At 33.3% G+C, this 21,104-nt stretch overlaps 4 protein-coding genes across 4 annotated transcripts; 3 read left to right on the top strand and 1 right to left on the bottom strand.

Annotated features, from left to right (window-relative positions):
- The first annotated feature begins 5,264 nt into the window (after window positions 1-5,264).
- On the top strand, window positions 5,265-9,106 carry LOC149057998 (uncharacterized). Its single transcript, XM_089221090.1, has 3 exons — window positions 5,265-5,885; window positions 5,955-6,161; window positions 6,667-9,106. The coding sequence occupies exons 1-3, from the start codon at window positions 5,729-5,731 to the stop codon at window positions 8,928-8,930; spliced, it is 2,628 nt and encodes an 875-aa protein (XP_089077216.1). The 5' UTR covers window positions 5,265-5,728; the 3' UTR covers window positions 8,931-9,106.
- Window positions 9,107-9,149: 43 nt separating this feature from the next.
- LOC149057997 (uncharacterized) lies at window positions 9,150-10,998 on the top strand. Its single transcript, XM_089221089.1, has 6 exons — window positions 9,150-9,454; window positions 9,517-9,649; window positions 9,702-9,878; window positions 9,941-10,045; window positions 10,106-10,628; window positions 10,690-10,998. The coding sequence occupies exons 1-6, from the start codon at window positions 9,167-9,169 to the stop codon at window positions 10,784-10,786; spliced, it is 1,323 nt and encodes a 440-aa protein (XP_089077215.1). The 5' UTR covers window positions 9,150-9,166; the 3' UTR covers window positions 10,787-10,998.
- Window positions 10,999-16,815: 5,817 nt separating this feature from the next.
- On the top strand, window positions 16,816-18,063 carry LOC149057996 (uncharacterized). Its single transcript, XM_089218276.1, has one exon. It carries the CDS (start codon window positions 16,816-16,818, stop codon window positions 18,061-18,063), a length of 1,248 nt encoding a protein of 415 aa, XP_089074402.1.
- A 264-nt stretch (window positions 18,064-18,327) lies between these two features.
- On the bottom strand, window positions 18,328-20,754 carry LOC149057995 (uncharacterized). The gene is made up of 4 exons (XM_089219872.1): window positions 19,061-20,754; window positions 18,916-18,996; window positions 18,758-18,850; window positions 18,328-18,698 (listed from the first exon to the last, which is right to left on the bottom strand). Exons 1-4 carry the CDS (start codon window positions 19,754-19,756, stop codon window positions 18,366-18,368), a joined length of 1,203 nt encoding a protein of 400 aa, XP_089075998.1. The 5' UTR covers window positions 19,757-20,754; the 3' UTR covers window positions 18,328-18,365.
- Window positions 20,755-21,104: the final 350 nt, after the last annotated feature.

Here is a 21,104-nt window from a genome sequence, read left to right as displayed (position 1 = left end):
GTTATCGGTTTGTCCACGGTGTGGATTGACCGATCTCCACCTGCCATTTTTCGCATTGCATCCCAGCGATTGATGCATTTCTAAAAAAACAAAAAAAAAAAAAAAATGACAACAGTTGAAAATAAAATAATTACAAGTCGTTAAAAAATCCGTCTAAAGGGTCAATAGTTGTATAACTATTAGATAATAAATGGGTGCATTTTTGAATACAAATAATAACATGATAATTTAATATAATATTAATTATATGGCCGTGTAATACGCAAATACATCATAAAAATAACTATAATAGATAGTAATGGAAAAGTGTGGTACGCAAATTGCATGTTATCCGACACATATTATATTATAATATGGGTAGGTACTATCGATATTGTCGGTTGTAAGTCTAAGCAAAGAATCACGAAAAAAATCTTTTGAAATCACGTTTATAATATACTTATATAGTAGTTATATATAATTATTTCTATAACTACAGATGAACGATACGTCAGTCATTTTGTACATAATACAATTGTCTGGGTATAAAACATTTTTTTAATGTAATTAACTAGACACTGTTTGACTCTCGCCCGTGTCAATTTTTTTTTAAATTCTACATTTGTAATATTATGTATATATATGTGTATGAACATAAGATATAATTAAATAATTTATATGAAGCATGTACATGTACCCTGTGACCCCGTCCAAATCAGCTTTCAGATAAACGATTAATTTTTAATTTTTTATAGGTATTAAAAAAATATATTATAATTTAGCCTTGTTCGATTATTTAACAATACAAAAATTACAAATCTTAAACTATGGTTATGAACGATAGAATATCTGAATATGTTATAAACTTATAACGATCCCCAGCAGGCCAATATGTTAAAAAAATTATTGCTCGGTCTATAAGCCCACCTAAAAGTAAAAACTTGAGTCTACTTACGTAAACTCAAGCTAAGAGCTAAAGTATTATAAACTTTTTGAAACTTTTCTCCTCTGAAAATTAAATATGTCATAATAAACATATTACCTACAGTAAAATTTTAGTCATTCATTAGGTACTGATTAGTGGTTGATGTATTGAATTAATAGCCGCTAGTTGTTGATATTACCGTTTGTGGCGCCGTGGGCCGTGGCTAACTAAAAATTACTGTCAAACGTGATGAAATTTAACTGTGTAAGTTAGATTAGGTTACGTGTTAAGTTAATATACCTATATTATATTAATTATATTTGATTATATTTGTCAATATTTATAATATATTTATTACCCCGCTGTTTATATTTAATATCTACACTACACACGCGCGTATGCAAAACTATATGCATATATATATATATATATGAATGAATTAAAATGTTGAATATTATATCTGCATATAATATATTATATGAAACCGTAAATTTGTAACTCGCGTAGAAACCGTTTTCCACTATCGGAACCACATATCAGTTACGACCTACGATAACACCATAGCGTTTCCCTCGACCGTCGTATATTCTGTATTATACATATTATAAGATATTATAATAATATATTATGTATACTGCACATAATATAATATTATACGCGCACGTCATAATAAATAATACTGTAGTTGTACAACATGTATATTATATTATTATATAAAGCACTAGTCGCGTAACGATCGTTACTATCGGCTCGAGTCGCGATTATACAGATATAATATAGGTAAATAATTATATATAATATATACAATTATACACACGCTATATCATGTACCTGCGGTGTATATGATTATAATACACATATGCGATGACGACGTGCAAAAGTCTCAGCATGTACATAGTACGCAAAAGCTATTAAAATAACATAATATTCTATCACATACATAATACATATATGTATATACTGTATAGGAATATAAGATATCTCTGCAGCTGTGACAGGAAAGGGTGCGACGGCCAAAGATATGGCTCTGCACTACTGGTCGAGGAATATAACGCGTGCAGAAATATATATAGCGGCGGTGGCGCGTATATAAGTACGATGTTATTATACTTGAAATATTTGTACATAATACTTGTATACCTATACGAATACATGATATATCTATGTACACGTTTATATATCATATATATCATATATATATATACACGTATACTATGTACGACACGTCGTCGTTGGATTATTAGGTTAGGGCCTATTGTATATGCGAGCGAGGACAGCGCGCCACGATGCCTACAGTATAATAATAATAATATACGAACCACTGCACGGGCATATTACTATGGTGCAGTGGAGGTAATAGCGTTCGACAACGATGGCGAAAAGACAACAAACGGTCTGAGGGACGACTTTTTGTTTTGTATATAAAATAATAATATATACCTATTATGATGTTCGTTATATTATACGCACACTATACATACCTACTGACCATATTACGACGAATATACGCTCTACATACACTGTTCTATATATATATATTTTTTTTTTCACAATATCTCATACATACAATATTGTGTGCGTGTACAAGAAGTCTCTCGCCGGTTCCGTTTTCGGTTTGGGTGTGATTCTAATATTATATTATATAACCTATTGTATTCTACACACATACATTATCATAATATGTGCCAACTAAAAATAATGTCATATTACGTCATATGGATCGAGTTTTATTTCATTTCAGAATTATATCATGTTCTGTAATATATACGAAGAAGTATAATTTTAAACATTTTTGTGGTGGTCGAAAAATGGTCTACATCACTTACCAAGGTATACAAAATTATAAATACGTCATGTCTAATGATATTTTAATTTATAACATAATATATTGATTTTTTATTTCTCATCATTAGTCCTGTTTAGTGAGTACTGCACCTTGCAGGAGACCTAGGTGGCTACATACACGGTGATAATTAGTATGTGTAGGTTTACTAACGATGGTGTGACTAATGGTATCGCTGAAAAATACAATGTGCTGCCATATTATATAATATAGATGCTTTTGTCTTTGCTTTATAATTATTAATTTGTGTGACAAATAAAAGACAATCGGATTTTTAAATGTGTAATTTATATATTACCTAAGTATGGTTCGATTTTCCTATGTTGTGAATTATAATCCAATGTAATATAATGTTATAATTTTATTAATTGTTCTTACGCGTTTTAGTGGCTATCTGTTGTACGTGCAAATATGATAATTATATCAACTAAAACGTACTAAAGAAATCATAAAGAAATCTTTATACGTCAAACAAATAGTAAACAATATGAAAATTTTTATTTAAATATTAATAAAGAATAATATTCCTGGAATAAAAAAAAATGTTTCAGTTAGGTTCAAACGACAGTATTTCATTACCGTGTTCATAAAAATATTCGATGCCTTTAAAACATAATGTATTCTACATATACTGTATAGTCTCATAATCCATGTTTATGTGAAATTTTTAGATAACGGTTACAAAAAATTTAATAAATAAATGTTTAAGACTAAAGTACGTAGAAAATTACATAATTCGGCAAGACAGCTAGTGAGTACTGAGTATAATAATATAAATTATCATATATATGATCGGCTATAAAGGGTGTCCCGCGAGGATTTAGCCATTGCGATATCTCCTGAGACCATTAATATATCATAAATTTGTTTTTTTTATTAGAGTCACATAAACAAGGACTACATGTATTTAATTTTATTTAATTTTTCGGTAAAAAAATAAAGCTACGTGTCCTTTTCGTAGAGTTTATTTTGCTGAAAATTTTGGCCTCTTAAAATGTTATTTTCATTAATCTCACGATTTTTAATATTTTTTTTTTAGTTTATAGATAAACGGCAAAAAACTGGTTTTCATCCGGGCGGCGAGTTCCCCTCCACTACGGTTAATAGGTATATCCTCACTGGACAACTCTGTAGATTTATACTTCAACGTGACGCACTCGAGACGACTAGACAAGCAGGAAAACTGATATTTTCGATATTTTAATTCAGTATAGTGCGTATATGCGTCGGCGTCTTCGCAGGCAGAGGCGTGCTCAGGAGTTTTCAATGGGGGGGGGGGGTTGAACATTTTGTTTTTTATCACTGGGACTTTGTCACCTTCTTTTTAAAAATTTTGATAGATTAACAACATTGATGTTTGATAGAGATCTAATTTTACTTATCTTACTTACCTATCTAATCTTACAGTTCTTAACAGATAATGCATGCAATCGTTGTATATTGCATGTTGACATACAATTTAAAATAGACATATTTTGTTAACTTTTTCCCTTAAAAAAAAAATTTTTTTTTTAGAAAATTGCTCCTGTGAGTTATATTATATATATAAGCACGAACGCACAAGACTACATAGGTTAGTGAGGTCATGGGGGAGGTTCGAACCCCACGACCCCCCCCCCCCCCCCCTTTACTACGCCGTGTTCGCAGGTGATCTATACACGCAGGTGATGCGAAATGAATGTCCTGGTACTGGTTTGAAAAACAGTAGTAATAGCGTGGTTTTTTCCTCACAACATACAATCAACACACAGCAGTCGCGGAATGGCAGACATTAAACGCGTATTCTAAAATTGTGTGTATATATAATAACGATATATACGTACTAGTCGTACTACACTTACACAAAATATCATATACTCGACTGTTTATATATCAACGTATAATAAAATATATAGTTTCTTTGCAAAATTTGTCGGCTGCTATAGAATAACCAGTTGCGTGACTGTAAATATATAAAAGTAGTATATAATAGAGCATTCAGAAGGCTGCCCCTTGCAACCCTTGCAACCCTTGCAACCCTTGCAACCCTTGCAACCCTTGCAACCCTTGCTGCCCTTGCTACCTTGCTGCCCCGCTGCCCTTGCTGCCCTTGCTGCCCCGCTGCCCTTGCTGCCCCTCATCCTCGTCTTTACTCGTCCTCGTCGCCGCCCGATCACGCACGTACGCGACGTATATTTACCCCACCCCACCTCATACACCTTCTGAACCCGTCTACTCATCACGTGACCGATACATATTTTGTATATTTACCCCCGTAACATTACATCATAACATATAATGAAATCACTAGCTTTCACGAAATTTAATTTTAACTGTTAATGAATAACCGATCTATAATACAAAATATCTTAATCGTTTAACAACAACAAATTAAAATACCTATTAGTGAATAACATGCAATGGAATCACTAGCTTTCACGAAATTTACTTTTACATGTTTAGTATGATTTAAATACAATTATTTAATTATATTTTAAATATCATCAACTATAATATTATTATGAAAGTATTAACCAGTATAACACATACTTATCATTTCCATGTTTAATATATCACAAATACAATTATTTATTTATATTTTAAATATCATCAACTATATTATGAAAGTATTATATAGTTAAATGAAACAATACTATTACTGTAACCAGCTATTAATAATGTCTTAATCGCTTACACGTTAGCTCTATATTGTATCTCATACCAATTAATAGACTCATCAACACACATATTGGCTCTGTAAGAACCGACATTCATTCAGTCTGTTCTCAGTCTTACACAATTGTAATTCTGCTCTACGTTTCTATCAGTCTTATAAATTGTTCTGATATTCGCTCTACGTTTTTAAAGTCTCCAAACAATTATTTTACCGTTTACATTTATCTACTATTATTTTTCATTTACCTACCGTTAAGTGTTTTTTTCACAGTGTTTAATTTTAAACATTATATTATATTTTTCGTTTATTCCTTTACTAACTTAATATGTTTAACTGCGATCAGTGTCCGTCGGTGTTCGTGCGTAAATCCAGTTTAATCGTGCATCAAAATAAACATGCAGGTGTACGTTTTCCATGCACTGTATGCCCTTCAACATTTTCATCCAACCCACATCTTATTAGACATTTGAAGAACATTCATGGTATGTATTAATAATATAAAGTTTTATTATTTCAACCTTATACAATATTAATTTAATATTTTTCCTAAGGTATCGTCAACGTTCCGACTCACTTGAGACCATTACCAACTGCACCGATCATCGATCAACCAACACGATCAAGCGTAATTCAATTTACTCCAGCTCAAGTCCAGATTGCACCGGAAATATCTGTTCCCGATGTCCTGGCCGGTGGATCGAACATGTTAACCGAAGACGAAATGTGTATGGAAGCCATGGACGAATTTGAGGATACAGGTTAGTTTTAAAAAAATATATACGGAATATAGTTTTTAAAAATAAATTTTAAATATAAATTCTATATTTTTTTTATTTTTTCAACGCGTGATTTTATTATATAAATTCTATATTATTTTAAACTTATCAAGTGGTTTGTGAAGTGATCAATGGTATAATAGTTGGAGTATTCCGGCATTGTATCGATCAATTCACTCGTCGCATCCTATGGTATAATAGTTGGAATACTCCAACTATTATACCAGTTGTCAGATCGTTTGATAGATTTAATTTTTTCAACGCGTGATTTTATTCTATGATATTTATTTTATCAGCTTAATTAATTTCTAAGTTAAATTAATTTTAAAAATTATAAGTCAATACATTTTATTTTTCAGTCATGATTTTAAAAAGACATATATTATTTTATAAGCTGTATAGATTTTATTTCTCACTCGCAGGTTGATTAGATTTTTATTAGATTTATTTATTAGATATTGATATTAGGTATTTTTTATTTTTAAAGATTCTTACACCGTTGCCGTTAACGGGAAACGTGTTTCGACTGCTAACACCACCTCAGCTGCTAGGGTAAAAAAGACGCGTATGGAAATGGTGAAGGCCCCCGGATTCGTGGAAATTTCGTCGTCTGCGAGCCGTAAAATCGTGTGGTACTATGCTAAAAATATCGGTAATACAATGATTTATTCAGACTTTCTTCGACCCCTCATGCCTGAACTAATAAATTTATTAAAGACCTCCATACAAAAACACGCAATAAAATTTAACCTTAAACTCGAGGCGATATACAACCGGCCCAACGTCCCCAATTCATCGGAGAACCGGGCGTTCAAGACAGTAGCAGTTGAAATTTACCCTGACAGCGATTTTAGAACTATTGTAGAGAGGGCGTACATGAAGTTGGTTCAGGAGAAAGACGATTACATCGGGAGAGGAAGCGGTTTCGTCCTAGAGTCGATAGACGGACTATTAGTAGGGGTGTATAAATATATGCCGATGGGTGGATCGTCATATATTCAGTTACCTGAATATATCGACAGGAAGCGGGCCACCATCAACCCACAAAATATAGACCAGGAGTGCTTTAAGTGGGCAATTTTAGCGAGACATGTTACGGGGCCGTCGGCATTTCGTGTGGAGGGAGATAAATATAGTCAGCATGAGGGCAAGTACAATTTTGACGGTATTTCGTTCCCTACACCTCTGTCGGATATCGGAAAATTTGAGAAAAATAATAATAACGTCTCCATAAATGTATACGGCCTCGACAAAAAGTTCCAGGCGCCCCGTAAGTACCCAACGTACGAAGTGTATCCCCTGCGTGTGGTCGACGAAGAAAAAAAGGAACACTTCGACTTGTTGATGGTAACGGACGGTGACAACTCGCACTATGTGTACATTTCAAATTTTTCCCGGCTTATTCGCAAGCAGAAAACGAGACACAATGGGAGTGTCATTTTTTGTAAAAGGTGCTTCACGTCATTCGACAACCAAAATTTAAAATACAAGTTGAGCGGACAGGAGGCCCTGGACCAACACAAATTGATTTGCGGGGCGCACAAACCAATTTTACCGGAGATGCCGAAGGAGGGTGATTGTGTTGAGTTCAGGGCGTGGAAAAAGACAGTGCGGCATCCTTTCGTTATATACGCAGATTTTGAGGCGATCTTGGTGAAGTCGGAGGAGGCAAGAGGGTGTAGTACCACGATTATTCAAAAACACGAAGCGATGAGCTACGGGTTTTTGGTGAAGGCAAGCGATGACGTGCCGGCGGATTTATTGGTTCAACACGAGATACCGGCGGGGCCGGTAATCTATAGAGGTAGCGAAGACAGGACGGATGTGACGAGACATTTCATGGAGTCGATAGTTGAGGTGGCCCTGAAAATCGAAGGTCTGATGAAGACGAATATTCCTTTAAAAATGACTAAGGGTGAAGAAAAAACACACCAAGAGTGTATAGAGTGTAATTTATGCAAATGCATATTAGTCGGGGACGATAAGGTTAGGGATCACGATCATCTGACGGGTAAATTTAGGCAGACCTTGTGTTCTAGATGTAACTTAGAGTTACAACAGCCTAAATTTGTCCCCGTTTTTTTCCATAACCTTTCCAACTATGACGCCCATTTAATAGTAACGGAACTTGGGTATGATACACAGACTATCAACGTTATACCGAACAGTGAGGAGAAATATATATCTTTCTCGAAATATATAAGTAGTACCTTCACTGTTCGGTTTATCGACACGTTCCGATTTATGGCGTCGAGTTTATCGTCCCTGGCTGAAAATTTAGTTACACCCGAACATGAGAACTTCCGTGAGACAGCCAAACATTTTGTCGCCGGAGATATGCCGCTCGTGACTCGTAAGGGGGTGTACCCGTACGAGTACACAGATAGTTGGGAGCGGCTGGAGGAGACGAAGCTACCGAGGAAGAAGGATTTTTACAGTACATTGACAGAGACCGGGATTAAGGAGAAGGAGTTTGAACACGCGAATGAGGTCTGGGACCACTTCGGCTGTACGACGTTGGGTGAGTACAGTGACTTGTATTTGAAGATCGATGTGCTGTTGTTGGTGGACGTCTTTGAAAACTTCCGCGACGTATGCATGAGGGCTTATAACCTGGACGCCGCCCATTATTTCACCGCCCCAGGCTTAAGTTTCGATGCGATGCTTAAGTTCACGGGGCAAAAGCTCCAGTTATTGCATGATTACGATATATTGTTGATGTTCGAAAATGGTCAGTATATTTTTTTTTAAAATTAATATATAATAATCTTATATATTTGTTATAGGTATACGTGGAGGATTGGTGCAGGCGAGCAAGCGATATGCAACGGCGAACAATGTAAAGACCCCGGGGTATGACGAAACGAAGGAGAAATCGTGGATAATATATCAGGACTGTGAGTATATTTTTTTCAAAACTTGTTAATTTTTTTCTTACTAAATAATATTTTTAAAATTGTATAGGTAACAACTTGTACGGGTGGGCAATGTCCCAGTACATGCCGTACGGTGGGTTCAACTGGGTTGAACCTACATTGAACGGATTGAACGATTTAGACGACACTTCACCCATAGGACGAGTGTATGAGGTGGATGTGTCGTACCCAAGACACTTGCATAACGGACATAACGACCTGCCTTTCCTGCCGCAAAACAGCGTGCCTCGAGGCTCGAAGGTTAGGAAGTTGATGGCGACATTTGAGAAAAAGGAGAATTACATCATACATTATAGAAACCTACAGCAGGCCATTAAGAATGGTTTGATAGTTGAAAGAGTAAATATTTGTATTTTATATGGTTTTAAACAGATTTTTAACATTTCTCTTATTTTTTATAGGTACATAGGGTTATTCAGTTTAACCAGTCGGACTGGTTAGCAAAATATATAGAGTTGAACACCGAGATGAGGAAAAGAGCTACAAACGCGTTTGAGAAAGATTTTTTTAAGCTGATGAACAACGCTGTATTTGGTATGTTACTTTATACTATTTATTATATTTTATTAATATTTTATTTTTACAGGTAAAACAATGCAGTCTAAAAGGAAAGAGATGAAGATGGAGTTGGTGTCGTGTGAGAGGAGATTACAGAAACTCATTAATAAGAGTACATTTAAACACTGTACTACTTATAATGAGAATCTTAACGCCGTAGCGCTTGAAAATAAAATTATAAAATTTGATAAACCTATATATATTGGTAAATATACTTTTTAAATTACACTTTTATCATATATTTATTAACATATTTATTATTTACAGGATTCGCTGTACTAGATATTTCAAAAACAATGATGTATGAGTACCATTATGATGTCATGCAGAGGCATTATGGAGACAGGATTAAACTAATGTATACTGATACAGGTAAATATTATATTAAAACTATACTCATGTATATAATATATTAATATCATTCTTTTTCAGATTCACTGATTTACCATGTCTATACTGATGACTTTTATATAGACTTGGCGGTCAACCATAACTTGTTGGACCGGATGGACACCGCTAACCTGCCCAGTGACCATCCATGCTATGTGGCGGAAAGAAAGAAGATCCCGGGATACTTTTCCGATGAGGTGGATGCTAATGCTATTACAGAGTTTTGTGCGTTGAGGGCAAAGTCCTACGCTTTTAATGTATATGCAGGAGAAGAGGATGCGGTGAGAGATAAGAACGACAAGGATAAAGTTGGTGGTGAAAAAATCAAAGCGAAGGGGATAAGAGGTCATGTGGTTAAAAACCACATGACTCTTGAGGATCATAGAAAGTGTCTGTTTGATGAAGAAGGAGTGGAATTATGTACAGAGAATGTTTCAATACGGTCATTCAATCATCAACTCATGACGATAAAGACTAAAAAATTAACATATAACAGCTACGATGACAAGAGGGTGGTGCTAGTTGATAAAATACATACACTAGCACATGGACACTATAGTATAGAGTAAGTTATTATAAAATATATATTTAAATTATTTTACTAACATTTTCTCTTAATTTTACAGAGGAGATGATATATGGTCTGAACTTGAGGAAGATGGAGGGGACTGGAACGAGGAAGAGAAAGGACTAATGAGAGAGCTTCTACATTACATAACCTGATTTTATATATTGTATATTTTTTTTATTGTAAATATTAATATATAGTTTGTTATATATTGTAAATATTATCATGTTATATAATTAAACTTGAGATAGATTAATGTGCATATTTTTGTAAATGCAGCACATAAACTTGAAATTATTGTAAATAATATATATGTTTTATTAGTTTTAAGTTAGATTAGTATATTTCTTGTATATATTTTTGTAAATGCAGCACATAAAATTGAAATTATTGTAAATAATATGTATGTTTTATTAGTTTTAAGTTAGATTAGTATATTTCATGTATATAATGTGTAATTGTTAGATGTTTAAGTTTTTTTATGTTTATAATGTATAATTGATAGATATTTAAGTTTTTTCATGTTTATAATCATGTTTTTCTGTTTCAGGTATAGATGGAAGCCAATATTAGTATAATTAAAAAACCTTAAAACATAAATATGTTAACATATAAAATAAAAAAACAATGTTAAAATATAATTATGTTTATTAAATAAAATGTATACAACACAATTTTTTAAGAATTATTTATAAACCATTTTCTTATAGCAAATACTTTATAGAATGTACATTGTTTAGGATTAAATTCCATATGAAAAATACAACAAGGTAGAGTTTCATCGTCACATATTTGGTCCAAACGTGGACATCCAAGGTCTTCGATGTTGATGAGTGCGACTTGAGGTATAAATTCCATAAGAAGTTGTTTTTTCTGTTCACCTTTGACATAAATGCATGTGAACTTTAATGAATTCAATATTCTACTTAGTTCTTCATACTCAACATCACCATATTCTATAGATAGTTTGTGATAGTTACGTTCCAACCACTTGTTAGTTTTTCGACTCTTATTGTCCTGTATAGTTTTTGAATTTTTAAAAATCCAGTGTTGAGTTGCCCATGTTTCTGTATCGACTATAGATAATTCTTTAATAAAATATTTATTGCCTGCTCCAAGAACGCATTGCATGTCTGCGATAGCCGACGACATAATTACAGGTTTATAACACTGACATAGGACTACCAAACACGATGGTGTATACAGCTCGACTGAAATTATTTTTCAATACCGCATGACTCTAACCAACTATTTTATTCTGAACAAAATCAAGTTTTCGTATTATTTTTGCTTTCCAGGATTATCAAACGTGAATTTAATTCTGAAATGTATGCTCCATGATTCGGTAATGAATTTTCATCAAATATTCCGGTTATACGATTTATTTCAGCTTTTAATTGGGCCACGTCAAGTCCCTGGATAGCGATCGCTGTACTAGTTTCTGCACAGTCATTAAATAGCTTCGACATACGATTTTCACAATTTAATAAAGACTTATTACTTGATTCAATATTATTTTCAAGCAATTGTATCTTATCACGTATATTAACAATATTACTTTTCAAAGTTTCAATTTCTTTTTGTTGGAGTTTCACGTCATTTAGTATCGTTTTGTTACTTGACTGAATATCTGATATAATTCTTTTAGCATCGCTCACCTGAGAACTACCGAACACGTTCATAGTTATAAAACGATTGACACTATTTTTTGACATCACGTGTATTTATCCAACTATTGTGTGTATTATCGAATCCTAACCACTTGACATACATTTGATTCTGTTTTTTACGTATAATTTTTTCAATTAAATATTCGTTTGGGAAATTAGTTTTGTTTATTTCTTCAGAGTAAAAACAACCTGCAATAGGTTTACCCATATAATCTTGTAGTTGATAAGTAACGGGTAATGTTTTATTTATTTTGATAATCTCGAATATTTCTGTAGACCAGTTTGGTAAATAACCTTTTGTGAACACACCCTTTTGTGTACTGATACGAACGTTATCGCCAACTTTAAACTTATTTTTTACAGTATTAATTTCACGATGTTTTATTACCACCGAAGCGGGGTTGGAATCTGCTTGTATTGGTGTCATTCCTATAGTTCTATGGTATGAATTATTGTATTCGTCAAGTAACTTTGGTAAAATTGAAACCCATTCGTGAGAGCCACGGGCAGTGAACTCCTTATACATTTTTCCCTTCAAAGTACGATTGAACCTCTCTGCTATGCTGGCCTTTAGAATACTGAAGGTCGAGTATTTATGTATGCCATACTTGATCATCAAAGCGTCGAAAGTGGTGTTGTAAAATTCTTTTCCGTTATCGAGTTGTAAAAGTTTCGGTGAACGATCGAGTAATATTGTAGCCATCGCGCTAGTAACTTCTTTACCCGATTTACACTTTAACGGTTTCGCCCAGGCTCGTTTAGTAAAACAGTCAATCACAACCAGGATGTACTTGTAACCACCATTTATCTTTGAATATGGTATCATTTCAACCAAGTCAGCTTGCCATAAATCATTTTTTCCATAAACGTTAACTCGACGCCTAGTGAAATTTTTCCTTGCTGGTTTGTGAAGTTCGTTAGCGATTTCCCGTTTAGACATCTGGAATTCGCTTTATTAGTCCGGCCTCGTGTAATTCATCGAAAATCGATATTATTTCGTTTGAAACACTTGTATTGCCAGCTGCTTTTGACGCGAGAAGTAGACGTAATCGGCCGACCAACTCGTTTGGATTGTCCCAATACACTAAGTTATTTTTCTGTAATTTTATAGACAGCTCGCCACCCGAGGGGAATAATTTACTAATAATTGTTGAATATTTAGTACCACCCTTTTTTATTTTATTTCCAACTGTAGATAAATGTACCGATGTTTGAGTTAATATAGATTTATACTCATCTAAATCGTTTTCGGTATAAACGAGTGGATTTTTCAAAAATAATAACTGTATAAGACCCGAGGTTAAGGTATAAACATTACTGTCGATAAGTAAAGTGTTTTCTAAGAATTTTACTTCTTTTTTACCCAAGATAATATATCCGTTTGGAAGTTTTTTCGGACCATAGATTTTATCCAAGTCTGTAGACTGAAACCAATTTTCAATTTCTTGTTGATTGTAGTCCAAAATCGAGTTTTTCGATTTATTGTCAGTATTTTCTTTGTTCAATCGAGGTTTATTTGATATTTTAGTTAAAGGATCGATAATTGGTTTTAATGTCTGTGTCATTAATTGTTGAACATTATCAGAACCGGTTTTTAATGCGATATATTTACGTTTAATACTTTCCTTAGCTTTAACTAACTCATCTAACACAGTAGTTGTCTCCGTCATGACTGCGTTTTAAATGATAATATTTATTATTTGTAGCGTCTTATATAACTACATAAGTATCAAACCCAAAACGATAACGCCCGTTATCACGCTCACTATCTTTACAAATAACAACAAATGTAAACCTCTCACGGTTCCAGCACGTCGCACAAAATTGTTTAAATTGTATATATGACATATCACCCGAACAGTGCTCGTTATACACATGTTTTAAATTTGTTTCGTCCTGTTTGAATAATACTATTAAATTTGCATTATCACGTATAAGCTGTTTAGGGACTTTTGAGTAACTCTGGGCTAGATAAAATATATCTATTTTATTGTGACGACCTCGAGAAAAATAATCTCTTATAACGTTTTGGTGTTCACCAATAACATCGTCCAAGATAAAAATTGAGTTTGGTAAAACTTTCTCGGGTGGAATTACTTTATCATTCTCGAAAAAGGTAAAAATGTTCATACCGTCTATTCCGTCAATAATACGTTTCAGTAATTTATATTTAGGTTGTTCCAGCGTCTTGGAGTATATGTAAACGTTTTCAAATCGTAACCCATTTTCATCGACTAGTAGAAAATACATCAGATTGGTTTTGCCACACCCCGAGCTGCCAAGTATCAACGACCTTATCGTATTTGGAAAAAGTTCACCGTGTCTCATCAAAATTGTCTCGGGAGAATCAATATTATAAATCCGGAGTTTTTTCTCTTGTTCAATAAAGCGCATTTTTTAAATTGTTCACTATAAATACAGCTGCTATGTTAGCGAGAGCGTCACACGATGTCTCCTGTTCGTAAGCGAAACAACAATAAGGGTTCCGATCTAATTAACTCTGTTATAAATCATTTACCAGTGGAATTACATTTACCTGGTTATAGGTAAGTCACTACATTATATTATTAATAATAAATCTACTAATAAATTATATATATTTGTTTCTAGATTTGCCGGTCCTGGAACCAAATTAAAAGAAAGATTAGCTCGCGGAGAACGTGGAATAAACAGACTTGACGAGTTGGCTAGAGCTCATGATATAGCATACGACGAAAGTAATTCACTAACTGATCGGCATAGAGCAGACGAAGTATTAGAAAATCAGGCTTGGGAGGTTTTCAAATCTAAAAACACCGGTATTAAGGAAAAAGCCGCGTCTTGGTTAGTTACTACAGCTATGAAGGCAAAGCGTAAGCTGGGTGCTGGTTACGGATTTAAACAAATGGTGTCGGCAGCTAAAAAAGCAATCAAAAATAAAATGAACGAAAATAATATTATAAAATTAGTAAGAACATGTCTGTCAGCTGCGAAAAAAACTAAAAATAAAAAATCTAAAAATAAGAAAACTAAAACACCAAGAATTATACTAATACCTAAAAAGGGTGGTATTTTACCTTTAATTCCTATTTTTGCTGGTTTATCTGCATTAGGGGCGCTTACCGGTGGAGTAGGTAATATAGTAAAAGTCGTGAAAGAATTGAATTCTGGTAAAAACACTCCTATTCATTTAGGCAAAGGATTATATCTTACTCCTCACAAGGGCAGCTCTTATAAAATCGTAAAAGGTAAAGGTTTATACCTAGCACCGTATAAGGGTGGTTCAGTTAAGAAATCCAGGTCAAAAAACTAATTTCCACGTTACCCGATAGAGCGTTGTACGATTACGAGATTATAAAATACGCTGTCTTGTTGAAAATACCTCATTTCATCGGTGTATTTGCAAGAGACAAGTTGCCTCGACGTGCAAAACATCAAGAGTCAGCTGTAGTTAATTTAGACATCGAAAACGGAACAGGTACTCATTGGGTAGCGTATAAAAAAATCGGAAAACAAGTAAAATATTTCGACAGCTACGGAAACTTACCCCCTCCGCTGGAGTTACAGAAATATTTCAACGGCTACAATATCGAATATAATTACGATAGATATCAGAAATATAATACAACAAACTGTGGGCACTTGTGCTTAAAATTTTTATCATGTGTACTATAACGTTAACCGGTAACTCGAGCGAATTGTCATGTGACTTTTTTCCACCCATAGAAGTCAGTAAAAATGCAAAAATTTGTCTGTTAGGTTTTCAAACGAATAATTCTATTCCTAATGTAAACGAAAAGTGTAATAAAATATGTTTCACATACAGTAATGATAATAAAATGAATAGCGATACCTATGTAATACCAACAGGCTCTTATGAGTTGAGTGAAATTGAAGCAGCTATAAAACGTCTATTACATAATACTGATACTTTATTCGAGTTGAGAGCAGATAATAATACACTAAAATGTACAATGTTTTGTAGTGAAACTGTAGATTTTAGTATGACTAATAGTATAGGACAGTTAATGGGGTTTAAAAATCGTAAATATGCTGCTAATGTCAATCACGAATCAGATACGTTGGTCAATATTACCAAAACAAACTGTATATATATCGATTCAAATCTGGTTATGGGTTCATTCGTCAACGGTAAGCAGTGCCATACAATACACGAGTTTTATCCGAATGTACCTCCAGGCTATAAAATAATAGAGGTACCAACACATTTGGTTTTTTACCCCATTAATTCTACATCTATAACGCACGCAAGTATAATTTTTAAAAATCAAGACAACGAGCTGATCGATCTACGGGGCGAACCAGTATCAATACGATTATTAATTCAAGACTCGTGATGGGGCTTCAATTTTATAATATAAATAGACCTGTATATGAAAAACCCGTTAGTCGTGTTAAAAACACTAACAAGGTAACAACTCCGGAGAAGAAAAAATATTCGAGACGAAAACAGACTAAACATAGTCTAACACCTGATAATTTGGCTTTTCTACGCTCGATAAACGTTATTTAATATGGACGACACATATTTAGATGTCACGGCTGGATACATCGACGATTGTAAAATAACTCAAATCGACTATCATTCTTTTTTACCTTATTCGACGTCGGCTCTTTCTAATAATGATGAGGTGCGTATTGCTTTACATAACACAGAGTCTTATACATTACCGTGCGAGAGTTATATTTACATTGAGGGGTCAATAACCAAACCTGCAGAAATAACTGATGAGATTAGATTTATAAATAACGGACTGGCATTTCTTTTCGCCGAAATGAAATATGAAATAAACGGTACTCAGATTCAAAAACTCGTCAATCCAGGTATAACGACCACATTAAAAGGATATTGTTCGTACAATAAAACAAATATTTCTTCACACCAAAACGCTGGCTGGGACAATGATTTTAAAAATGTGAATAAAGACTTTATCGATGGTGACAATTTCAATGGATGTATTAATCTTAAAGATTTGTTTGGTTTTTGTGAAGATTATAAGCGAATTTTAATAAATTGTAACCAGCAGCTCATATTAAATAGAGTGTCTATCGATTTAAATGCAATCAAACAGTATAAAAATAATGAAGTTGTGGCAGACGCTCTTAAACTAAAAGACGTTAAAATTAACATAACAAAAATATTGTGGCGGATGCCTATAGTGAGAGTTAGCGATCGGGAAAAAATTCGACTGTTGAAAGTAGTCAACAATCAAAAACCTCTGACATGTGCGTTCAGATCATGGGAACTTTGTGAATACCCGTTTTTACCTCAAAACACTTCACATTCATGGAAGGTAAAGACATCCAACAAGTTGGAAAAACCTCGATATGTTATAATCGGATTTCAAACTGATAGGAAAAATAGTTCGAGTAAAGCAATGTCATATTTCGATCAATGCAAAATTAAAAACTTAAAGGTTTATTTAAACTCTGAAGTATTTCCCTACGAAGATTTTCAAAACGACTTTACCAAAAATAAGATGGCTACATTATATCGCGCGTTTGCAGAGTTCCAAAAATCTTACTATGGGCATGATGATGTGACACCTCTATTGAACCGTTCAGATTTCAAAAATCTGGCTCCAATCATAGTCGTTGACATGAGCCGACAAAACGACAATGTGAAAATGTCAACTGTCGATCTCAGGATTGAAATAGAAGCCGACGTAGCGTTTCCAGCTTCAACTTCAGCATATTGTTTAATATTACATGATCAAATTATAACTTATAATCCATTTAATGGAGAAGTAAGAACCTTATAAATATTTAATGTAAACCTTATTATTTATAAATGTTAATATTTTTATTTTATTTTTATTAACCTTTTAAATATTTATTGTAAACCTAGTTATTAATAAATGAAAATATTTTATATATCATACTGATTAATATTATATATATATATATATATATATATATATATATATATATATATTCGAATTGTATCTTATAATCCACTTAATAGAGAAGTAAGAACTTTATAAATATTTATTGTAAACCTTAATATTAATAAATGAAAATACAAATTTTATATATCATGTTTTATTTCACATAATTTTAATTTCTATAAATATTTAAAGACTTTACGTTTTACTCCGTCTAATGGCGTGAGGTGTTGAGCACCCTGTTTACTTGATGTATCTGAGGGTTTGTCAAAAAACGATGGCGATGGTGTTAACAGTTTGCGTTTAACGTCCCGCTTGTTTAATTTTTTCGCGGTTTTGCCGCTTGTGAAGTCGAGAATAAATGGTGGTTGGTTGAAAGACGTCGGACCGTCGTTCTCATCAACTGCGGGGGGCGTTGGTCGAGATTCGATGTATTGAGGTGTTGTATACCATGGAGGGTACTGTGCATCATTGTCCGAATTACGTCTACAACGATTGTCTACGTCTGTATGCTATACAAATAATATTTTGTTAATATATATTTATCATAAAAATTAAATGTGAGCATTACCATTGATTTTGTTTTCTGAATTGATGTCCATGTCCCCTGTGTAGGATTGATTTGTGATAAAAATTCATTGATACCGCATTCCTCGTCAACCACCTAAATAATTATTATAATTATTAATTGTGTAATTTTTTTTTTTTAATTTATAAATTATAAATTACCCTTGCTTGTGAAAGGTCTATTGGAGATAAGCTCGAATATCTCGGAGGTGAAATGAGTCTCATTTCGGATTCGGTAAATAACTATAAAATAATAATAAATACAATAAATATTTTTATGAGTGATATAATATTTTTTTCACATTACCTCAGGTGTGTTTCGTGCCCTTCTACGATCTATCCAAATTCTAAGTAACTGCATAGGTGCATACATCTGGATTTGATAGGTCAGGTTAGGAGATGTAGTTGTGTTTTCTAAAGGTGTACCCAACTTTATGAATACTTCCATTTCATGTTCAGTATTTGGTGGTTTGGTATCTTGTAAACTAGTTTCTTCTAGATAATCGCAATACTCATCGATTTGATTAAGAAGAATGGTTTGGATGAATGATTTTTGAATCATAGTTTTTGAAATACACCATTCTAATTTATTTAGCTCAATCAAATCTGCACGATTCAATAAAACTCTGCATTCGCTTTTATTTTTACATTCAACAACTAGATTGTTTTCACCCTTGTACACCATACTCGATATTAGAAATAAATCAGTTTCGAGAAAAGTTATTCGTTTATTTGTTCGTGGTGTTTCTAATATAAATGATAATATATTACCGATAAGAGCAAATATACGTCTTAGGAAATCTGTTGTTAATTTTATATGTCTCGATGAAGTGATTAAATGTATAACAGTTTGAAATTCATCAGTTGGATCGATACCAATATGCACAAACTTACGTGCTGTAAAGTCTAATGTATATGATGTAGATTCCATAAGATATGCAGGTGGTGTCGGTGGAATGTATGTATACGACTTCTTTTTGATATCAACAATTGGACCGGCCATATTGAAAAATAAAAACACTTGTAAAAATTAAAAACACTGATGATTTTAAATAACGTTGAGTAAATTAAAAATGACTGTATGAAAGAAGTAAGGTAAAGTACGAGTATAGCTCTCTGGAACAGACTGATTCGATTTGGGTACACTTAGTGGCTTATATGCTTATGGAAAAAGTGAGAAGGGTTATTATATTGTACATTAATAAATAATTGTATTCGTATTATACTAAATATGTAAAAGATAAGTAGGTGTTATACTTAATGATATAATTATGTATACTGTATAGAGTAGCTTTATAGTATTAATATCTTTAATAGCTGGTTACAGTAATAGTATTGTTTCATTTTAACTATATAATACTTTCATAATATAGTTGATGATATTTAAAATATAATTAAATAATTGTATTTGTGATATATTAAACATGGAAATGATAAGTATGTGTTATACTGGTTAATACTTTCATAATAATATTATAGTTGATGATATTTAAAATATAAATAAATAATTCTATTTAAATCATACTAAACATGTAAAAGTAAATTTCGTGAAAGCTAGTGATTCCATTGCATGTTATTCACTAATAGGTATTTTAATTTGTTGTTAAACGAATAAGATATTTTGTATTATAGATCGGTTATTCGATGTAAGAGTAAATTTCGTGAAAGCTAGTGATTCCATTGCATGTTATTCACTAATAGGTATTTTAATTTGTTGTTGTTAAACGATTAAGATATTTTGTATTATAGATCGGTTATTCATTAACAGCTAAAATTAAATTTCGTGAAAGCTAGTGATTTCATTATATGTTATGATGTAATGTTATGGGGGTAAATATACAAAATATGTATCGGTCACGTGATGAGTAGACGGGTTCAGGAGGTGTATGAGGTGGGGTGGGGTAAATATACGTCGTGTACGTGCGTGATCGGGCGGCGACGAGGATGAGTAAAGACGAGGATGAGGGGCAGCAAGGGCAGCGGGGCAGCAAGGGCAGCAAGGGCAGCAAGGCAGCAAGGGCAGCAAGGGTTGCAAGGGTTGCAAGGGTTGCAAGGGTTGCGAGGGTTGCAAGGGTTGCAAGGGTTGCGAGGGTTGCAAGGGTTGCAAGGGTTGCAAGGGGCAGCCTTCTGAATGCTCTATTATATACTACTTATAAATATCGACGAAAGAGGTCACGCGAGCGAATAAAAAAAAAATTGAACTATTCTCTTGGTATATATATATGTACAATACGACAATACGTACCCTGAAATAGTTAAGTTTTTTTTATACAAGCCACAAATATAGACTGTGCGTAATTTTCTCTTCTTGCGTTATTCGCAAAAACATCATCCTCGTGTATATATAATAA

The sequence above is a fragment of the Diuraphis noxia genome, unplaced genomic scaffold (genome assembly GCF_037042655.1).
Source record: "Diuraphis noxia isolate RWA-SAM2 unplaced genomic scaffold, SU_Dnox_SAM2 contig0002, whole genome shotgun sequence".
Taxonomy (NCBI): domain Eukaryota; kingdom Metazoa; phylum Arthropoda; class Insecta; order Hemiptera; family Aphididae; genus Diuraphis; species Diuraphis noxia.
Note: the sequence above shows the minus strand (reverse complement) of the source record. Positions and strands in the feature narration are given on the sequence as shown.